General features: G+C 37.0%; 1 protein-coding gene across 1 annotated transcript; it reads left to right on the forward strand.

The window, feature by feature from the left end:
* The first annotated feature begins 15,977 nt into the window (after positions 1-15,977).
* LOC107618646 (protein EXORDIUM-like 5) lies at positions 15,978-17,960 on the forward strand. The gene is made up of 2 exons (XM_016320762.3): positions 15,978-17,098; positions 17,394-17,960. The coding sequence occupies exons 1-2, from the start codon at positions 16,297-16,299 to the stop codon at positions 17,654-17,656; spliced, it is 1,065 nt and encodes a 354-aa protein (XP_016176248.1). The 5' UTR covers positions 15,978-16,296; the 3' UTR covers positions 17,657-17,960.
* Positions 17,961-21,610: the final 3,650 nt, after the last annotated feature.

Here is a 21,610-nt window from a genome sequence, read left to right on the forward strand (position 1 = left end):
GTGAGTGTGTGTATCATTCAAGTGTGGAAAAACTTGGGACATTGGTTGAGAAAAAGGTGTGTGTTGTATCTTTATTGAAAATATTGGGAATTGGGTACACACTCATGTGTTAATTGAATATAAAATCATATGCATTGATAATTTTGTATATACTTTATTGCAAAAAAAAAAAGAAAAATATATATATATACAAAATAAATAAAAATATATATCAAAAGAAAAAAATAGAAAAAGAAAAAGAAAGAAAAAAAAAAGAAAAGCAATAAGAAGGGGACAAAATACCCCAAAGTGAAGTCTAATAATAATCAATGCATATGTGTGGTGATCAAAAAGAGAATGCATGAGTATGTGAATAAGTGAAGAATGGGTAATTAGGTTAACTTTGAAATTATATAGGTTAGGTGGGAAGCTTAAGTTAATCAAAGATTCAAATTCTAGTCCACTTGACCATATGCATCCTACCTTGACCCTAGCCCCATTACAACCTATGGAAAGTCCTCATGATATTTTTATGCATGCATGAAATAAGTGTTCATTGTTAGATGAAAAACAAATCTTAGAGAGCATGATTAGGGGAGAATTGAGTGGATCGACCCTATACACTTGAGTGACTAGAGCGGATACACATCCGGTGAGGGTTCGATTGCTCAATTACATGTTTTCACCTAGAATCCTCACTTTTCTTGCAAGTTTATAAAATCTTTAATAGCTCAATTCAATTGTGGTTTGATTTGGTTTTTAATACCTTTAGCCCTCATGTGCATATATGCTTTCTTGGAAGTTGATTTATTTTGACCGAGTAGTTGCATTCATTTAGATATATTGCATTTAGATATGTTGCATTTAGGTAGTTTGCATTGAATAAATGTTAATACCCTTTGTCTCTTTCTTGATTTTAGCATGAGGACATGCTTGGTTTAAGTGTTGGGAGATTTGATAAACCCCAATTTTGTGGTTTATCTTGTGCTTAATTTAGGGAATTTTATCGACTTTTCTCACATTTATTCAATGAAATGGTATGATTTCATGATTTTCTCCTAATTTGTGCTTAAGAGTTAAAACATGCTTTTTAGGCCTTTAATTTGCTAATTTTAATTCACCTTTGATTCTACTAGATGCCTTGATATGTTTGTTAGTGAATTCAGGTTGAAAAGGCTAGGAATGGATTAAAGGAGTGAAGAGAAAAGCATGCAAAGTGGAGAGATCATAGAAAATCAAGGATTTGGAGTACACACATTGACGTGCACGCATAACTGACGTGCACGCATAACAGACGTGCACGCATGGATATAAAGTCGCATGGCAACGCGTACGCGTGACATGACGCGTACACGTGGGAAGTAAAAATGCCAATCGACGCGTACGCGTGACCCATACATACGCGTCGCAGCTCGCACGTGACCTCATTAAAGTAAAAATGATGGGGGCAATTTTTGAGCATCCCAGACCCAAATCTAACTCATTTCTGACGCTATTACATGCAGAATTCAAGAGGGGTCAAGGGGGGAAGCAATTAGTTTAGTTTTCATCATGTTTTAGTTAGTTTCTAGCGAGAGAAGCTCTCTCTTCTCTCTAGAATTAGGTTAGATGTAGGTTAGGATTTCTTTAGATCTAGGTTTAATTCATGCCTTGATTTACTTTTCATTTTCAATTTCTTATTCCTTTACCTTTGCTTTCCTAGTTTAGTATTTTACTCTTTGTATTTGTTTATCTTATTGTTGATGCACTCTTGTTTCTTCTATTTTTCTTTAATGCAATTTATGTTTGATTTCTTTTATTGTTGAATTGCTTTGTTGTTGTTAATTTCTTACAATTAGTAGTTGTAGATTTATATTTCTTGCAATCTTATTTTGCCTTCCTTTTATGCCTTTCAAGTGTTTGACAAAATGCTTGGAAGGATGTTAGAGTAGATTTTTGTGTTCTTGCCTTGGGATGGTAACTTAGGTGAACTTGAGTTACTAATGTCCAAGTGTTGATAATTGGTATCCATTGACTCTAGCTTCCACTAAGTTAATTAGTGAGGTGGCTAGGACTTGTGGACTAGGATTGGTGTAGCTCATTTGACTTTCCTTTACTTGTTAGAGGATGACTTAATGGGATTGATCCTTGCAATTATCATGTTGTGGAAGTAACAAGGATAAAGATCCTTAACCATCAACCTTTGCCAAGACCTTTTTATCATTAGAGTTTCATTTACTTTCTTGCCATTTATCTTTCATGTTCCTTTATTCAAAACCCCAAAATACTTATCCCATAACCAATAACAAGAACACTTCCCTGTAATTCCTTGAGAGATGACCCGAGGTTTAAATACTTCGATTTATTTTTATTGGGGTTTGTACTTGTGACAAACAAATTTTTGATTGAGGAATTGTTTGTTGGTTTAGAACTATACTTGCAACGAGATTTTATTTGTGAAATTCTACACCATACGAAAAATCTTTTCATCAACGGTGTGAAGTTTACAGATAGAGAACCACTGAGTGTTTTCATAAGGTCATCTAATACACTGTTGGATCAGAAGACCAGTATATTGCAGAAGTTAGGCGCTTGTGGCACAAAGTAGGTGAAGAAGCTGTTCTACAAGATTCCTATTGCGGTTGTGTCAACCAGCGTGCAATATGAAACATTTGTGTTATGATCAGATGAAGATATGCAGGTGTTATTTCATTGTCACCAGAGTTTCCCAGAAGTGAGGATACACGAGTTGTTTATGAAGCTAAAACATGGCATCGATAGTTCTAGGGCATCCGCGCCAAACCCTCAGTTGAACACGATGGGTGGTGCCTCTACCTCGATGCCCGTCGTTGCACCTGAGTGTTTGTTGGAGTATCGGCCAGCTGGAGTATCGGCCAGCTGGTCCAGTTGGGGTATTCACCTTAGCCCGTCCATCTCCAGATGTTGGACATGAGGGGAAACCAGATCGGGTTGAAAATGCGATGCTAGAGCATGATTCGGATGAAGAGCCTGCTGACATTGGAGGGGACAGCGATGATGATATTCCGACAAACCCAGCAACATGTCAACCACCGTCAAGTACTGGCACAAATGAGCAACCTGCACACTATTCTACCCTAAATTTGGAAGCCGTCGGCCAAGATCCGGAGTCAGTTCCAACCTTTGGGGGTCAAGGTTTGCACGAGGAAAATTTTGTAGTTGAATTTCAAGTTGGGCAATCTTTCCAAAGTAAGGAGAAAGTTGTTCTTTGTGTAAAGAAGTACAACATTCGCCGTGGTGTTGAGTACAGAGTGATGGATTCGGATCATCTTAAGTACCATGGGAGATGCAAGGAGTTTGGCAAAGGTTGCACGTGGATTATTCGCATCAACCTTCGAACGCGAAAGGGCACCTGGGATGTTCGATGGTACAACGGACCGCACACATGCTTGGCTACATTGATATCAAGCGACCACCGACAGCTTGATTATCACGTGATCTGTGCAAAAATATTTCCTCTAGTTCGAGCCAATGCGGCGGTATCGATAAAGATGTTGCAAGAAGCTACCGAAGCAACGTACGGGTTCAGGCCAACTTACAGGAAGACGTGGTTGGTAAAACAGAAGGCATTAGCACAGATATACGGGGACTAGGAAGAGTCCTATGCCGAGCTACCTCATTTGATCCTTGGTGTGCAATCTACCATGGAGGGGCCCGTTGCCTTGCTGAAGACGTCTCCGGTTCGAGTCGGTGATGACGTTGACGACTCCACTGTCTACTTTCATTGTCTTTCATGGACATTTCCTCCTTGTATTGAAGCCTTCTGACATTGCAAGCCATTGGTCAGCATAGACGGTACTCATCTGTATGGCAAGTATGGCAGGACTTTGCTACTAGCCGTCGCCCAAGATAGGAACTCCAACATCTTGCCTATTGCTTTCAGTCTCGTGGAGGGGGAAAATGCCGAGTCGTAGTCTTTCTTCCTGACCAACCTGCGCCAACATGTGACTCCGCAACAAGGGATACTGGTCATCTCGGATAGGCACAACGGCATCAAGGCTGGACTAGAGTCACCTAACAGTGGGTGGTTACCCCCTCATGCGTATCGAGCATTCTGTATTCGGCATGTTGCAGCTAACTCCACACTCAGTTTCAAGGGCACGGATGCAAAGTGTTTGCTTGTGAACACTACTTATGTGAAGATTGAGGCAGAGTTTCACTATTGGTTTGATATAATGCGGACTGAGAATCCGGCAATGTGTGATTGGGCGAAGAAAATAGACTATGATAAGTGGACTTAGCACCAGGATGGTGGCAGACGATTCGGTCACATGACGACCAATATATCTGAGTGTGTTATTTCTATTCTGAAGGATACACGAAATGTTCCGGTTACCGCCCTAGTGAAGTCCACATACGGTCAGCTGGCGGAGTTGTTTGTGATTCGTGGTCAAACGGCAGAGGCTCAGTTGGCTAGCGGTGCCAAGTTTTGCCAGTCCTTTATGAAGGCGATGGAGCGCAACATTAGAGACTCCAGGTGCTTCACTGTCACCCTATTCGATAGACACCAGTCTGAGTAACCGTTGCCGAGACGACACCGACCGGGAGCTTTTCACTTGGGACGTACCGAGTCTCCCTTTAGGATCGTACATGCGACTATGGATACTTTCAGGCTCTCCATTATCCATGTTTCCATGCGATTGCATGTTGTGCCCAGTCACGGCTTGACTGGTCTATCTATGTCGACAAAGTTTACACCATGCAGAAGGTGTTCAGGGTGTACCAGATGGGTTTTGTGCTGCCAATTCCAGAGGGACTTTGGCCACCTTATGATGGTCTGACTATTATTCTGGATCCTAGCTTGAGGCGTTACCGTGATGGGCAACCGAGGTCTACTAGAATCCAGAACACCATGGATGAGGCCGACCCTAACCGACCGAAGCGATGCGGCCTCTGCAAACAGCCCGGGCACACGCGTAGATCTTGTCTCCAGAGAGGCTCCACCGTAGTTGGTAATTCGTAGGATTTGTTGTGTTTGTGCTTTTAGTTTTTGAATTTTATTTTCTCATGTAACAATTTACGTATTCTGGTGTTAGTGTTACTGCCTTGTGGCTATTATATTTTGTATGGCTTCATATATTTGTATGATGGTTATGAACTAGTTACTTATGACTTTATATTTGTATGCCTTGATATATTTTGCATTATGGTTTCTTACTGTTATACTGGTTTTCATTAATTTGTACCATTGTGCCACGCCGTTGATAATCCGCTACAAGGTCTCGCAGAATACACTATGGGCCTCTCTCTTCATAAACCGCTACAGGGTATGTTTTTGCTTCTGAACGTAATCCGCGATAGGGTGTAGCAGATTACGTGTAAATGGAATCTGCGTTAGGGTGTCGCGGATTACATATAGTGAGGTTTGTTGCATTTGCGTCTAGTTTTTCCTATTGTTGTATTTACGTAACACTTTCCTTCATTCATTTTATTTATGTAAATTGCCCACAGATTTATATAGATACTCACTGCTTTATATAAGTAGCACTATCTTTTGCCATCATTCAATAAGAAATACATAAAGAAAATACCTAACCTCTTCTTGCCACTACTTTACCTCTTTCTCATTGTTGTTTTACTCTGTCTCTTCATTCTAAGGTTGAGCCCATGTCATTTTAAGATGCCAAAATTCACTCTTATTGGTGTAATACAATGAAGAACGAGCTTGTTGCTTTTGAGATGAACAAAACTTAGTCCCTTGTTGACTGCCCTACTATATTAAACCAATTGAAAGTAAATAGATTTAGCACATCAAACGTAAATTTAATGGTTCAATTGATAGATATAAGACACGTTTTATAGCAAAGGGTTCACACAAATTAAAGATATTAATTTTTTGAAAACCTTCTCTCTGGCTGTAAAGCTTGCAATCATCATATTAGTTCTTCCCTTAGCGTGTATTAAGCATTGGCACATTCATGAATCAGATGTGAACAATACATTTCTACACACATTTGTATGGTTTACAGTAGTCAAATTGCATATGGTATGAAAACTCAGCTTTTACTTTCTCATGGATATTAACATATTATTTCTGATTATAGCTTATTTATTAAGTTCATTGGTACTGAAATTTCTATACTTATAGTTTATGTTGATGATATAGTTCTTACTAAAAATTCTATTTACAAGCTAGCTGCCAATATTTTAAAATAAATATTTGGATCCCTTAAAGTATTTTTTAGACATTGAAGTTGCTCAATCAATCTAAGGAATTTCGTTGTCTTAGAAAAAATATTGTTGAGACCTTTTAGAAGTCTTTTTGCTTATTGGGTGCAAAGTGGGCTTCGGTTCCCATAGATAATGCTACAAGATTGTATCAAAATAGTAGCTCCCTTCTATTTAACCCCTTCCTTTATTGTCGATTGGTTAGACGCCTTATTTATTTAACCACTAATTGACCTGATATCATATATGCCACACAACAGTTAAAGCAGTTTATGACTTCTCCTATTCAAGCGCACCTTCAAGTTGGCACTCGCATTCTGAGGTATTTGGAAGGAAGTATGGGCAAAAGCATTTTTTTTCTAAGAAATTCTGCACTTCAGATTTTTTGATTCAGCGACTTTGATTGGGTTGGATGCCCTGATATCCAACATTCATTAACTAGATATTTGTCACGGTAAATTTTAGAAGGTTAGATTTAACAGTGTTTGTATAGTTTTCTGGAGTGTTTGAGAATACTCTAGATGGTTCCGGAACATTCTAGAATGTCCTAGAAGGTCCCAGAATACCCTAGAAGGTTCTAGAAGACTCTGGAAGGTCATAGAGTATTCTAGAAGAGTGTAGATGTATATAGAAGTATAAAGAGTGGTATAGAATAATCTAGAAACATTTAAAGAGTTGTGGTAGGATAGATATTTGTTAAGAAGGTTCTGGATGATTAATCTGGACCGTTGATTAGATTTAATCCTAACCATCCATTGAGGAGGTGGATGGCTATAAATAGGGGTAAGAGTTAGAGTTTGGGTGTATGTGAATCATTTGTAACCACACTTGAGCAATAAAGTGTTCTTCCACCAAAGCTTCCTTTCTCTTGTGTTCTCTTGTATTCTTAGCTTTCTTGCTAAGTATTGAGGGTTAGGCTGACTTGATCTTAGCTCAAGAGGTTGAGTAAGTCCGAGTGCCGGCACGGTAACGTTGGAGTGTGTCCAAGGCCGTGACAATTTGGTATCAGAGCCAGGTTTGAGAGGGAGCACAAGTGATTTGTGGGTATGGCTTCTAGTATCACCATGGAGCATATTGAGTCTCAAAGGGGAAGGAATGCTATTCCTTCTCAACAAGGAGGCAAGAAGGTCCGTTCTTCAAGTGAGCCTAGAGGTAAGGGCTCTAACTTCCTAGAAGAGAGAGTTTCTGTGTTGGAGAATGTTCTATCCTCTATGGATGAGCGTTTCCAAAGGATAGAACATGATAAGGAGACGCTCGAGGCTCACGTGTTAGGAGAACTAGATGCTTTCAAAGAAAGCATGCTCCAAATCGAAGAGAAGCTTGAGAATTCCTTAAAGCTATTTGAGGAAGTTCGAGTTTGGTTCGAGGAGGCAAAATCTCGACCAACCATTATAAGGGAGACGACAAAGATTGATCTCCCCAAGCCAAAAGAGTTCAAGGGCGTAAAGGGACGCTCGCGAGGTGGAGGACTTCATATGGCAAATGGAGAGGTACTTCGAAGGTCAAGGGGTAGTCGAAGAAGCAATAAAGGTACGCACTGCAGCTCTCTACCTTTCTGATAATGCTACTTTGTGGTGGAGGAGAAAGTGCGTAGATATGAAAAAGGGTACTTGCAACATAGCCACATGGGAAGATTTCAAAAGGGGGTTGAAAAGACAATTCTTCCCTGAGAATGTGGTTTATGAAGCAAGGAAGAAGTTGAGGGAGTTGAAGCACAAGAGTACGATTAGCGACTACGTAAAGGAGTTCACTACTCTCACACTTCAAATCCCCAACTTAGCATAAGAGGATGCATTGTTCTTCTTCATTGATAGACTTCAACCTTGGGCAAAGCAAGAACTACAAAGAAGGAATGTTAAGGATGTCGATGAGGCCATCGTGGTGGCCGAATCACTCATTGAGTATCATAGGGGAGACTCTAAACCCAAGTCATCCTCCAAGCCTAGTTCTACTAAAGGTGGGGGAGACAAGGGAAAGAGTTTCTCAACCAATAAGGAAGGAAAATACTCTTCAAAGAAAGAGTACGAAGAAAAGAAAAAGGCTTTCGTGCCCAAAGGAGGATGCTTCGTGTGCAAGGGACCACACCAAATGAAGGATTGTCCCAAGCTAGGGACTTTGGCATCTATCGCCAAGGAACGAGAAGCTCAAACTCAAGTAACTGAGTGTGTTGGATCTATCCAACACATGAATGCTGTGAAGGGCAAAGAGGCAAGCACTACAGAAAAGAAAGGCTTGATGTATGTCAAAGCCTTTATCAATGAAAACCCGTTATGGCTATGATCGACACTGGTGCTATACACAACTTCATCACGCCTGATGAAGCAAAGAGGCTTGGGTTGAAGATCACCGAAAAGAATGGCTGGTTCAAACCCGTGAATACCAAGGGTGAACCCCTTAAGGGAGTAGCAAAAGGGGTTGAGATGACTCTTGGTTCTTGGAAGGGACTTGTGGATTTCTCAGTAGCACCCATGGACGATTTTAAAATAGTCATCGGACTCGATTTGCAAAGAAAAGTAAATATAATACCTATGCCATACTACGACGTAGTATGCGTCATGGAGAAAGGGTCTCCATGCATGGTCCCTACAGTCTCTAAAGTTGGAGGACCACCGATACTGTCTGCCATGCAACTCAAGAAAGGGTTCAAGAAGGGAGAGACTACATATTTGGCTCTATTACAAGAGGAGTCAACATCCGAAAGAGAAGACGTTCCTCCCAAAATCAAGGAAGTCCTTGAAGAAAATAAGGATGTGATGCCTCCCGAGTTGCTAAAACAACTACCACCTAGGAGGAAGGTGGACCACAAGATTGAATTGGAGTTAGGAGAAAAGCCGCCCGCCTCAACACCTTATAGGATGGCACCGCTAGAACTCGATGAGTTGAAGAAGCAACTCAAGGATTTGCTAGATGCTGGGTTCATCCGTCCATCGAAGGCACCTTATGGCGCACCAGTCTTGTTCCAAAAGAAGCATGATGGTTCATTGAGACTATGCATTGACTATCGAGCACTTAACAAGGTAACCATCAAGAACAAATACCCCATTCCTTTGATAGCCGATTTGTTTGATCAACTTGGTAGAGCTAAGTAGTTCTCAAAGCTAAATTTGAGGTCAGGATATCACCAAGTGAGAATTGCCGATGGTGATGAACCTAAGACCACGTGTGTCACGAGGTATAGATCGTATGAGTGGTTGGTGATGCCTTTTGGCTTGACCAATGCTCCTACGACCTTCTGTACCTTGATGAACAAGATTTTTCGACCTTACCTTGATCGGTTTGTAGTGGTCTACTTGGATGACATTGTTGTCTATAGCAATACTTTGGAGGAACATGTAGAACACTTACGAACCGTGTTCAAGATCTTGCGAGAGAATAACCTATATGTGAAGAAGGAAAAGTGTTCCTTTGCAAGGGACGAAGTCCACTTCTTGGGACACATCATTAAAGATGGAACTCTCTGCATGGATCAAGAAAAAGTGAAGGCTATCAAAGAGTGGGAACCTCCAAACAAGGTATCTGAATTGAGGTTATTCCTTGGGTTGGCTAATTACTATCGGAGGTTTATCAAGGGATACTCTGCCAAGGCTGCACCATTAACTGATCTTCTCAAGAAGAACCACTCTTGGGAATGGTCAAAGGAGTGTCAAAAGGCTTTTGATGAGTTGAAGGCTGCTATCACAGAAGGACCAGTACTAGTACTACCCAACTACTCAAAGGTGTTTGAAGTCCACACTGTTGCTTCTGACTACGCTATTGGAGGAGTTCTGATACAAGAAGGATATCCTATTGCCTTTGAGAGTCGCAAGTTGAATGATACAGAGAAGCGATACACTATCCAAGAGAAGAAGATGACCGCGGTGGTGCATGCATTGTCTGAGAACTTGGCGTCACTACTTGCTTGGTTCACACTTCATCGTCAAGACAGACAATGTGGCTACAAGCTACTTCCAAACTCAAAAGAAGTTAAGCCCCAAACAAGCTAGGTGGCAAGACTTCTTGGCTGAGTTTGATTTTGAATTCGAATACAAGTCAGGCAAGACTAATGTGGTAGCAGATGTGCTGAGTCGCAAGGCTGAGTTAGCAGCCATTTCTATGGTTGAAGGAGATATTATGCATATCATCAAGGAAGGGTTGCATCACGATCCATTAGCCAAGAAGTTGGTGGAGTTGGCTAGAGAAGGTAAGACCAAAAGATTTTGGTTAGAAAACGACCTTCTCTACACTAAAGGGAGAAGACTATACATCCCTAAATGGGAAAATCTAAGAAGAAAATTAGTGAGGGAATGCCACGACACCAAGTGGGCTGGTCACCAAGGTCAGCGAAGGACCTTGGTACTCATTGAATCTTCTTATTATTGGCCTCAAATGAGAGATGAAGTGGAGAGTTATGTGAAGACTTGTCTTGTGTGCCAACAAGATAAGATTGAAAACAAGACACAAAGCGGGTTGTTGGAAACTCTGCCTCCCTCAGAGCGACCGTGGGAAAGTGTCTCTCTAGATTTCATCTCTGCCTTACCGAAGTCCGAGGGGTTTGGATCTATTCTCGTGGTAGTGGATCGATTTTTGAAGTATGCTACCTTTATACCTGCCCCTACTGACTGCACTGCTGAGGAAGTAGCACGACTATTCTTCAAGAATGTGGTGAAGTACTGGGGATTGCCTAAGAGCATCATTAGTGATCGAGATCCATGCTTCACAGGACGACTATGGACAGAGCTGTTCAAACTCCTTGGGTCAGAGCTTCATTTCTCAACAAGCTTCCATCCTCAAACCGATGGGCAGACTGAGAGAGTGAATGCCTTACTTGAGTGTTACTTGAGGCATTTTGTAAGCGCTAATCAGAAGGATTGGACAAAACTCCTAGACATTGCTCAATTCTCATACAATCTGCAAAGGAGTGAGTCTACAGGGAAGAGCCCATTCGAGATTGTGAGTATGCTTAAACCATATCATGGAGACCAAGACGAACCGAGTAGAGGTGACTCAAGTCGCGCTCCGCTGGTGGTAATTAGATCCTTCGATAAAGAAATCGAAGAGATCTTAGCTAATCGCATCGTACGACGAAGAGGGGTACCACCAAGTATCCAATACTTGATCAAGTGGAAAAGGCTCCCGATAACCGAAGCTAGCTGGAAAACTCACAAAGATCTGTGGCAATTCCAAGAACACCTAGAGCGCTATCATGAACAGAACGCGACGAGGACGTCTACGCATTAGGTGGGGGAGAATGTCACGGTAAATTTTAAAAGGTTAGATTTAACAGTGTTTGTATAGTTTTCTGGAGTGTTTGAGAATACTCTAGATGGTTCCGGAACGTTCTAGAATGTCCTAGAAGGTCCCGGAATACCCTAGAAAGTTCTAGAAGACTCTGGAAGGTCATAGAGTATTCTAGAAGAGTGTAGATGTATATAGAAGTATAAAGAGTGGTATGGAATAATCTAGAAACATTTAGAGAGTTGTGGTAGGATAGATATTTGTAAAGAAGGTTCTGGATGATTAATCTGGACCGTTGATTAGATTTAATCCTAACCATCCATTAAGGAGATGGATGGCTATAAATAGGGGTAAGAGTTAGAGTTTGGGTGTGTGTGAATCATTTGTAACCACACTTGAGCAATAAAGTGTTCTTCCACCAAAGCTTCCTTTCTCTTGTGTTCTCTTGTATTCTTAGCTTTCTTGCTAAGTATTGAGGGTTAGGCTGACTTGGTCTTAGCTCAAGAGGTTGAGTAAGTCCGAGTGCCGGCACGGTAGCGTTGGAGTGTGTCCAAGGCCGTGACATATTGCTTCTTTTTGGGCGAGTCTTTGATTTTTTGGAAGACCAAAAAACAAAGCACCATTGCCCGTTCTTCTACGGAAATTGAATATCATGCCCTTGCTAACACTACATCTGAACTTCAACCGTTGCTAAACATATTATAATTTCTTTCCATCAGCATTGATCAGCCCCAGTTCTCTACTATGATAATTAAAGCGCCTTTCATATTAAGGGTAATCCCGTATTTCATGAATATACCAAACATTTAGAAGTTGATGAATGAAACTTCTTATTTCTTCTTCAGGCTAGTTGACATTCTTACTAATTTTCTATCTCTTCATCTTTTTCATCTTAATATTTGTAAGTTTAGTGTTTTGGACATTTTTTACCCTCCAGCTTGTGGAGATGTATTAAATCAACCATCTTTATCAACCCATGACTCCAGCAAAAGGATTTCAAATAAGCCACTCAACAAATGAGTTAATCTATTGCATCATAATTTTTTTTATTTCTTATATCTTACCAGTATTTCTTCTAGAAAATAAGTTAGTTATGGTGACTCATCACCTTGCAAATTAATAGAATCTTTTCACTGATTTTATTATTATAACAGATTTATAAAGATATTCATTGTTGTATATATGTAGTATTATCTTTTGCCATTATTCAATAAAAAATACATAAAGAATCGAAAATACCAGAATTTTTCTTACAATCTAAATTTTGTTAAGTAGGATTAAAAAAGATTTTTTTCTTTCTCTATTTTCGTTATTCTAAAATTTTATCTATTTTTATATCATTTTTTAATTAAATAAATTTGTGTTTTAAGTATGGTTCTGAAAACTAGACCAGATTGGTCGGTCAAATCGGTCTAACCTAGAATCGACGATGCTAACAGTCCGGTCTCATGCCTAAACCCGTCTAAGAAAGAACTGGCCAAAAATCGTTGAACCGGTCGAAAATCGGTCAGTTAGACCAGACTGAGAACCGACCGGTTCTTCTTAAACGACGCTGTTTTGAATTTTTTGTTGATGATTTATTGATTTCAGAGTTTTTGTTAATTATTTGTTGTTGTTTTTTCAATTTTTATTGATGATTTATTTGATTTCTGGCACGTTATGATGCTGCTGTTGTTGATTGTGTTGATAAGAACTGCTATTTTTGAATTTATACAAATACTTTTTCCTTATGAAAGCTTATGGCAGGAATTGTGTATATTATAATTCTTTCTCAATGTATTCTAGAGGTATTTGCTTTAAATTTTAGGGCCAATGTTTTTGACTTGGTTAGTTTTTTTGTTTTCCATCCCTTATAATTGTTACTTATATCTATGAAGAAAGAAAGAGAATGCATAACATGTTTCCAAGTTATGCTGATCATCAGTGATTATATGATTATATGTACTGCGGTTTTTTGTTTGATATTAATTAATCTCATAAGATTTAATTTCTTTGTGCTATCTTTTTAAAATTGGCTTATATGACTCAATTTATGAATTTTTACCATCATCTAAAAACACATTTGATTGGTTGTTTGAAAAATATTTAATACTATCAATGTATTAACTATTAAATAAACATATTCTGTAATTTTATATTATAATAATAAATATCTATTCTATATTTTTTATTGTGTTGATGTTTCATTAATTATTTTTTATTATATATGTTGATGAGAACTATTCTATCATTTATTTATTTATTATTTTATTCTAAAACGATTTTTTCGATTAAATTAAAATTAAACGGATTAGACTTAGTAACTAAAACAGTTTAATGACCAATCCAATTCTCATATAACCTTGATTTCAAGGCAATGTTTTGTGCTTATCTATCTAGGAGAACTGAGAAGCAAAGACAATAAAAATAGTGAAAAAAAATCAAATACTATTTATGTATCTCGTTTGACAAAAATATAAAACAAGACCAAAAGAAAAAATAAATATTATTATCTTTGTTGAACTACGAGTGACTCGGTCACTAGAACAGAACCAGAGATGGGATATTGTAAAGATTTTCTGATCTGTTTCCAAGTTTTGTCTTTACATTTGTAACACAAGAGAAGTTCGATGTAAGAACCTCTTTGGAGATGGGGAAACCTAGATGTCATTTGTACTACAACGTATCACGTTTATTTTGTCTTTACATTTTGAAAAATATAAAACAATAAATATATTATATTTACACAAAAAATCACATTAAAATAAATAAAATAACATATATAGTTATAAATAAATATAGAATAAATTATTTGATAACTAATTTAATTTATTGTGTGCAGATAATATTTTTGATAAAATAATTTTTAATATTTTTGTTCATTGTATCCATAACAAACGTATATAATTGTGTATCTCTTATCTTGTTGAAAAGATATATAAGAATGCAAACACGCACGCTTAATATTTATGGCACTTCTATCATGAAAATTTACCAATTGAGGCAAAAGGGAATGGGAGGAGTATTTTAATTGAGTCTAGACACAGAAAGAACCGTTTGGATGAGATAGTCGATAGATAAGATGAACTCAAGAACATGAAGCAAAACTATAAAAGACAGCCTTCTACATCAAACGATTTAAAGAAATTAGGATGCGTTACTCTCCTTGCATGGAATGCATTGAGGGGAAAGGCAAGTTGCAATCTCATGAGAGACAAAAAGTTGTCGGCTCCTCTTGGAAACTTAGCTATCTCAGCAACCCCACCTCATGACTCATGACACCCTATTTCTTTTCTCGAGTCTTAGCATGACACTCACATTTGGGTTCATGCTAATAATCATTTCTTTCTAACATCTTGTTCTTCAATTCTGATGGCTAATGCACCGAAGATGTCCAAACAATTTAGTGTAGCTGGAGTGACAACAACTTATGGTCTTATTAGTGCCTACGAGATTAATTAGTAGTCTAAAATCTAAATAATGTTTAGCTAATAATGCTTTGTATACAAATATCATATCATACCTAAATCTGTTAGTTACTAAATTAGATATTAATATAAAATATATATTAAAAATAAATTAATCAACATATGTATTTATATACAAATACATGATAATTAATTTGATTGATGCGCACATAACTATTTTCCAATCCAATTATCACTATACAATTGAGGAACTTAATTTAAAAACCAATACAAAGGAAACAACCAGAAATTAAAATTTGGTTCTTCAAGAAGACGAGAACCAAGAAAACTGAGCTAACAGATTCCGATGAATTTACACAAGCATGGAATTTAACATTCCACATCAAGAGCCCAACAAATAAGGAAAGAAAAAAAAACTGTTATGTCACCGGAAAACACTCAAAGCCAGACAGAAGCATAACTGTCAAAGGCATCGTCCGAACAACAGAAAAACCGAACTGGAAAACCTCTAATCACAAACCCTGGGACCATGTGCTTGACATATTTTCACTGTTTCACACCCTTTGTTTTGGTGGTGCTATCAAATTCTGCAACATTTTAGCTCTCCACTACCACCACCACCTCATTGCTTTTTTTCATGTACCTTATTTATACTGTCTCTTTTCTCACGTCCCAATTATGACCCAACATGGGCTCTGCAATGCCATCTTCTTCTGCCACCAAATTCACATTCCCTTCCCACTTGGCCACTTTCACCGAATACGTAACACCAGTAACAAATTAAATGACACGGCATCCAGCTCAGAAAAGCAAATAAAACAAAACAAAAATGTAATGTAATGTAAGGCATTTTTGTAAAACAAATTATGTTATTTTTATTTATTTTTTTCTGGAATTATTAAGGGAAGAGAACTATTTTTCATACCATTAAGTACGAGGTGAGGTTAATGTAAAATAAATTTTATATCCAATCTAATAATTGATAAAAGATAAAAAAAAATACAGAAATATTCTATTCCATGTATATCAACGACAGTTAAATTATCTTCATGTAAACCAACGAGATTATATATAATATAACTTATTTTATCCAGGGTCTCTACTCTGTAGTCTCTAGTGCATGTGAGCCAAGCCACAGTGCCAGAGAGTGGCAAGTATAAGTAAAGTGGGAGTAAATAATTAAATTGCAGCAGCAACAAAACGGTAAGTCAACACTCAACCAAAAAAGAGTTTAGAAGTCCATGATTCTCGGTCCAAGAAAGTAAGAGAAAGTTGAAAAAAATAAAAATGAAACAATAGTAAAGTAAAGATGGAAGATAAAAGATAGATATTTTGATTAGCAGCATTAGGTAGATTTTTTAAGAGGGGTAAAGTATGCCCCCACACCACATGGCAGCTGTCTCCAGCCCATCAACCTCTACATTCACAAACCCCAACACTTACCATTATATATATAATCTCTCTCACTCTCCACTCACTCCCTCCTCCTTCACCACCACCACCACCAACCATGTCTCACTTCCCGAAATATCTTCTTTTAGTTACCATTTTGTCGCTCCTCCACGCTCTCCTTCCCCAATGCAGAGCCTCAGCCACACCAAACAATGACCAACAACAAGAGCAACAATTCCAAACCCTGCAAACCAACCCATCATTCTTCAACCCAAGAGTCCCACTTTCCTCATCGAAACGTTTCGAGGGCTCATCGGATTTGGTGAACTTGAAATACCACATGGGCCCGGTGCTTTCTTCTCCGATCAACATCTACCTAATCTGGTACGGTAAGTGGTCGCAAGACCACAAGCTCACAATCAAGGACTTCCTTCATTCCATTTCCGATTCACGCGCCGCCTCACCTTCCGTCGCCGACTGGTGGCGCACCGTTTCCCTCTACACTGACCAGACCGGCGCCAACATTTCTCGATCCGTCTCTATCGCCGGCGAGTACGCCGACACGCGCTACTCCCACGGCAACGCACTCACGCGCCTATCCGTACAGCAGGTCATCGCCACTGCCGTCAGGTCCAAGCCATTCCCCGTCGACCACCGCAACGGGATCTACCTAGTCCTCACCGCCGGCGACGTCACTATGGAGGACTATTGCCGCGCCGTCTGCGGCTTCCACTACTTCACGTTCCCCTCCATGGTCGGTTACACGCTCCCCTATGCTTGGATCGGGAATTCCGGCCGCCAGTGCCCCGAGGTCTGCGCCTACCCCTTCGCCGTGCCGGCGTACATGGCTGGCGGAGGCCCGGGGGAGCTCTCACCGCCGAACAGAGACGTTGGCATCGACGGCATGATTAGTGTGATAGGTAAACATTAATAAACCTCTATTGAATTTTGTTACAAATTCTGTTATTCAGTTATAACCAATTCTGTTAACTAAGTTGATTACTCTAGTATGTTATCAATTTCAGCTTATGATACACAATGTCACTGCTAATGTAGTTCTTAAATTATTAAATGAGAAACATTAGGCTGCAATTTTTATTAATATTAGCGATACTTTATTTTTATGCTATTAAATTTTTAAATTTAGAATTTAAGATTTAAAATTTAATATTTGAAGAATTGAGTTAATTATGCTCTAATGTTGGTGTTTTTTAGGGCACGAGTTGGCAGAGCTTTCGTCGAACCCGCTGGTGAATGCGTGGTACGCCGGGGAGGATCCGACGGCGCCGACGGAAATTGGGGATCTGTGTGAAGGGCTGTACGGCAGCGGAGGTGGGGGAGGGTACATTGGGCAGGTGATGAAGGATAGGGAAGGGAAAACATTCAATTTGAATGGGAGGAATGGGAGGAAGTTCCTTGTGCAGTGGATTTGGAGCCCTGTTTTGAAGGCTTGTGCTGGCCCCAATGCTATAGATTAGGGTTCTCTTCTTTGTGGTCCATGCCTCCTTTTGATTTCGGTGGAGTGGTCGGTGTTGGTGCTGGTGCTGGTGGTTGTTTCCAGCCAGGGGTTTTACATAAATATCTTGTTTTAATTGCTATTATTTGTAATTTTTTGGTTGTTTTTTATTTGGTAGAAACATAAAAGAGGATGAAAACTTTACAGCAGTATATCAGCATAGCATTGTTATTGCTTATTACAATGCAAATTACTATTTATATTGTATCATATATGTAATGATCGAATTAATTCCTTTCTAATTTTTACCACGCTTCTTGAGAAAATTCATTTATGATATCTCATTTGACTATAACTGTTCATTGGGGGAGTTACAGGTCTTTCTTTTGGGAGTTTTGAATGGATTGTGCCTACCGTTTGAAATTTGAACTTGTCTAGAGCTGCTTATAATATATCTTGAACTCAAGTTCACATGGAGTCATGGACCATCTTTAGAATATCTGCAATAGAGTATTTTTAAAATATTATTTTTAATATTTTAAAAAAGTAAATTAATTTAAAATTAAAATTTGTATTGAAGTTGATTTATGAAATAAAACAAATATTATTTTTAAAATATAATATTATTTTAATAGAGAACTAATAAAATTTTTTTATTAATATAATTATATTGATAAAATAATTAAAAATAATATAAATTTTAATTGAACTAAGACTAAACATTGAAAAAATAAATTTTATTTTTAATTTTAAATTATTATTTATAATATATGGCCTCACAAATATTTATGTGTCATCTTATAAAACTCAAAATAAAATTAAAAATTAAAACTAACATTAAACATTCTCTTAATATTTTGTTATCTTGATTATAACAAAATATTATAATATTTTTAAGAATTTAGTAAACTTCTAATAATATTTTAAGAATATAATGTTCTTTTAAAATTTTTAATATTTTTTAGTAAAATATCTTTTGATGGTATTCTTTAAATATATCTTTACATATGTTGATAAGATTTTTTTTTCTAAATCTTAACAAAATTATTTAATAATTCTAAGATACATTCTTACTAGCACTATCACTTTTAATTGACTAATAGTAATTTTTTAATTTTTATTTTATTAGACAAATTAAATCTTTATATCATATTTTTTATTAATATAAAAAAAATTATTCTAAAAGTTTTAGAAACTGTTATGTCTTTATTAAATAATAGAGATTGATTTGTCAATTTTTTTTTTATCAAAATTAGACTTATTGATTGATTTGTCTAACAAATAAAATGTTAGAGATTAATTTAGTGATTAAAAATTAAGGGCTAATTTAATGATAAAAATTTTTTAGAGATAAATTTGGGATATTATTGTTTTTAATTTATATCATATTCTACTTATATATTAGTTCTGCTACACATTCAAATTTTTTTGGCAACTAAGTCCAACTAAGTTGGCCCAAGTCCAACAAAAACCAGTAGCGTGTGCGAACACACTCTCACTTTCTGACACACATGACGTTCCAATGCGTGCTCTTTAACATGAAAAACCATTTCAAATTCTCATTTTAACATTGAACTTCAAACGACTCTCTATACTAGGTTGAATTATCAACAACAACACTGAACAAAAAATCTCTCTACGAAGCTCTCTGTCCTAGTTTGAATTATCAACAACAACATCGAATGAAAAATCTGTCCGCAAAGTTCTCTGTGCTAGGTTTCAAACAAAACGAAAGACGAAAAAGTGAAGCTCTCAGCAAAGCTCTTTGTGGATTTCTAAAAGACAAAAACATGAAGCATTATTGAAGGTAACTTGATTCTAGATAGTGCATTTCTGCTTCTATGTAGTTGTAGTATTTCTTATGTGATTTAAGCCATGTTGATGATTGTTCTGGTATCATCATTTGCAAATTCAGTATATTTTGATTTATATTTAGTGTGATTCATGTCATAGGCTTGGATTTGGGGTCTTTATGTAGTTGTACTATTTTTTATGTGATTTAGGCTATGTTGATGAGAGTTCTGGCATCATCATTTCCAAATTCAGTATTATTTTGATTTATATTTAGTGTGATTCATATCATAGGCTTAGATTTGGAGTCTCTATGTAGTTGTATTATTTCTTATGTGATTTAAGCCATTTTGATGAGGGTTCTCGTATCATCATTTGTAAATTAAGTGTTATTTTGATTTATATTTAGTGTAATTCATGTCATAGGCTTAGATTTGGAGTCTCTATGTAGTTGTATTGTTTCTTATGTGATTTAAGTCATATTGATGAGTTTTCTAATGTGATCATTTGCAAATTTTAGATTTTATTATGAGTTAGATTCAGTATCATTCATGTTATAGACTTGGATTTGGAGTCTCTATGTAGTTGTATTGTTTCTTATATGATTTAAGTCATGTTAATGAGTTTTCTAGTATGATCATTTGCAAATTTTAAGTTTTATTATGAGTTAGATTCAGTGTAATTAATGTCATAGGCTTAGATTTGAAATCTCTATGTAGTTGTAGTGTTTCTTAGGTGATCTAAATTCAGTGTGATTCATCTGACAAAGAAAATAGTTGTTAAGAACATTATACCTAAGAAGGCACCAAAATACGATGTAAGCATATATGCTTCACCAGGTTCTCTTTCAATTGCAGGATAAAATTGATCATTTCAGAAAAAAATATGCTTCACGGGTTCTCTTTGACGAAACAAATAAATTGAAGTATAAAGTCATCGAAGAGTTTGAAGCCATAAGACTATCCAAGTCATTTACTACAATTACAAGCCCTTTCTATAAATTTTCATTAGGGAATATAAAATAGGATGAATATTGTACTTCTATTTTTGAATTTTATAGATGCTGTTTCTTTATAAATATGTTGAAAAATACTTCTCTTTTAGAATTTTATGAGTACTGTTTCTCTGAAAATATGTTGAAATACAGCAATTCATGGATATTAGGAATTTCTATACTTCTTAGATGTGCTTTGATGAAAAATGATGAATAATAAATTATTTAATATGGTGTAACACCAAAATTATACAACCACAACACCAAAACTCATTCTAATAAAAACAAAAAATTGCTGATATTAAAACCTAAAATTTAGTATTCAACAAACATAATAACAATATGTAATTAATTGATTTTTTATTTCATTTTCCTTCCTGATTGTGTTCCTTATTTTGATAGCAAAACCTGCAACTTTAGCATAATCTTTATAAAATTTTTTAGTTTCTTTAAGTGTGTTGAAAGTCATCCCAACCTTTGGCACAAATTGTTCATCAACATTGATGGTTATCAGTGGCTTAGAGAAGGGAGAGGAGGTTGAATCTAGGCCTCTTTTTACTTTGCTTGCTTTTATTTCAAATAGGATGGAACTTAGAGAATCTGTTGAGTCGGCTCTTGTTAAAAATGCATGAGACGCTTTTATTTTGTCTCTTGTCGATAGAGAAGCCAAATAGAATTGTGAGGGGGTAAAGTTGCTGTGACGTCAGGCTGGATTGAGTAAGTAGGAGACAATTTTATTTTGTCTTTTAAAGATTAAAACCAAAATCAGAATAGAGAAGGAAGAGTGACACAGCCATATATCCTAGTTCAACCACCTTGTGCAATGTGGCCTACATCCATTCTTCCCCACAACAGTGGTGGAATTTTCATTATCTTTTAATGATTACAAATACCAATTTTTCTAGGATTCAACCCAATCCTATCTGGGACAAACTCATCTCCTACCAAAACTAGATTTGATTAGGTTCACACCCTAAATTTTCAACCACTAAGTGCTCACCCAACTTAACAAGAAAATTTCCTCAGGATCATGAATACAAAACAGAAAAACATACAAAATATATTTGAAATAAACATTTGACTTTTCTCCAAGTCTAACTCTCTTTGTCTTTTCTTTTAGTGACTTTTTCTTAATGCCTCACATTAATGCCCTTTTCATTGAAACAAAGAAAGATAAAAGTGAGAAAGTTG

This window comes from Arachis ipaensis, chromosome B9 (genome assembly GCF_059453495.1).
Source record: "Arachis ipaensis isolate K30076 ecotype BB chromosome B9, ASM5945349v1, whole genome shotgun sequence".
NCBI lineage: Eukaryota > Viridiplantae > Streptophyta > Magnoliopsida > Fabales > Fabaceae > Arachis > Arachis ipaensis.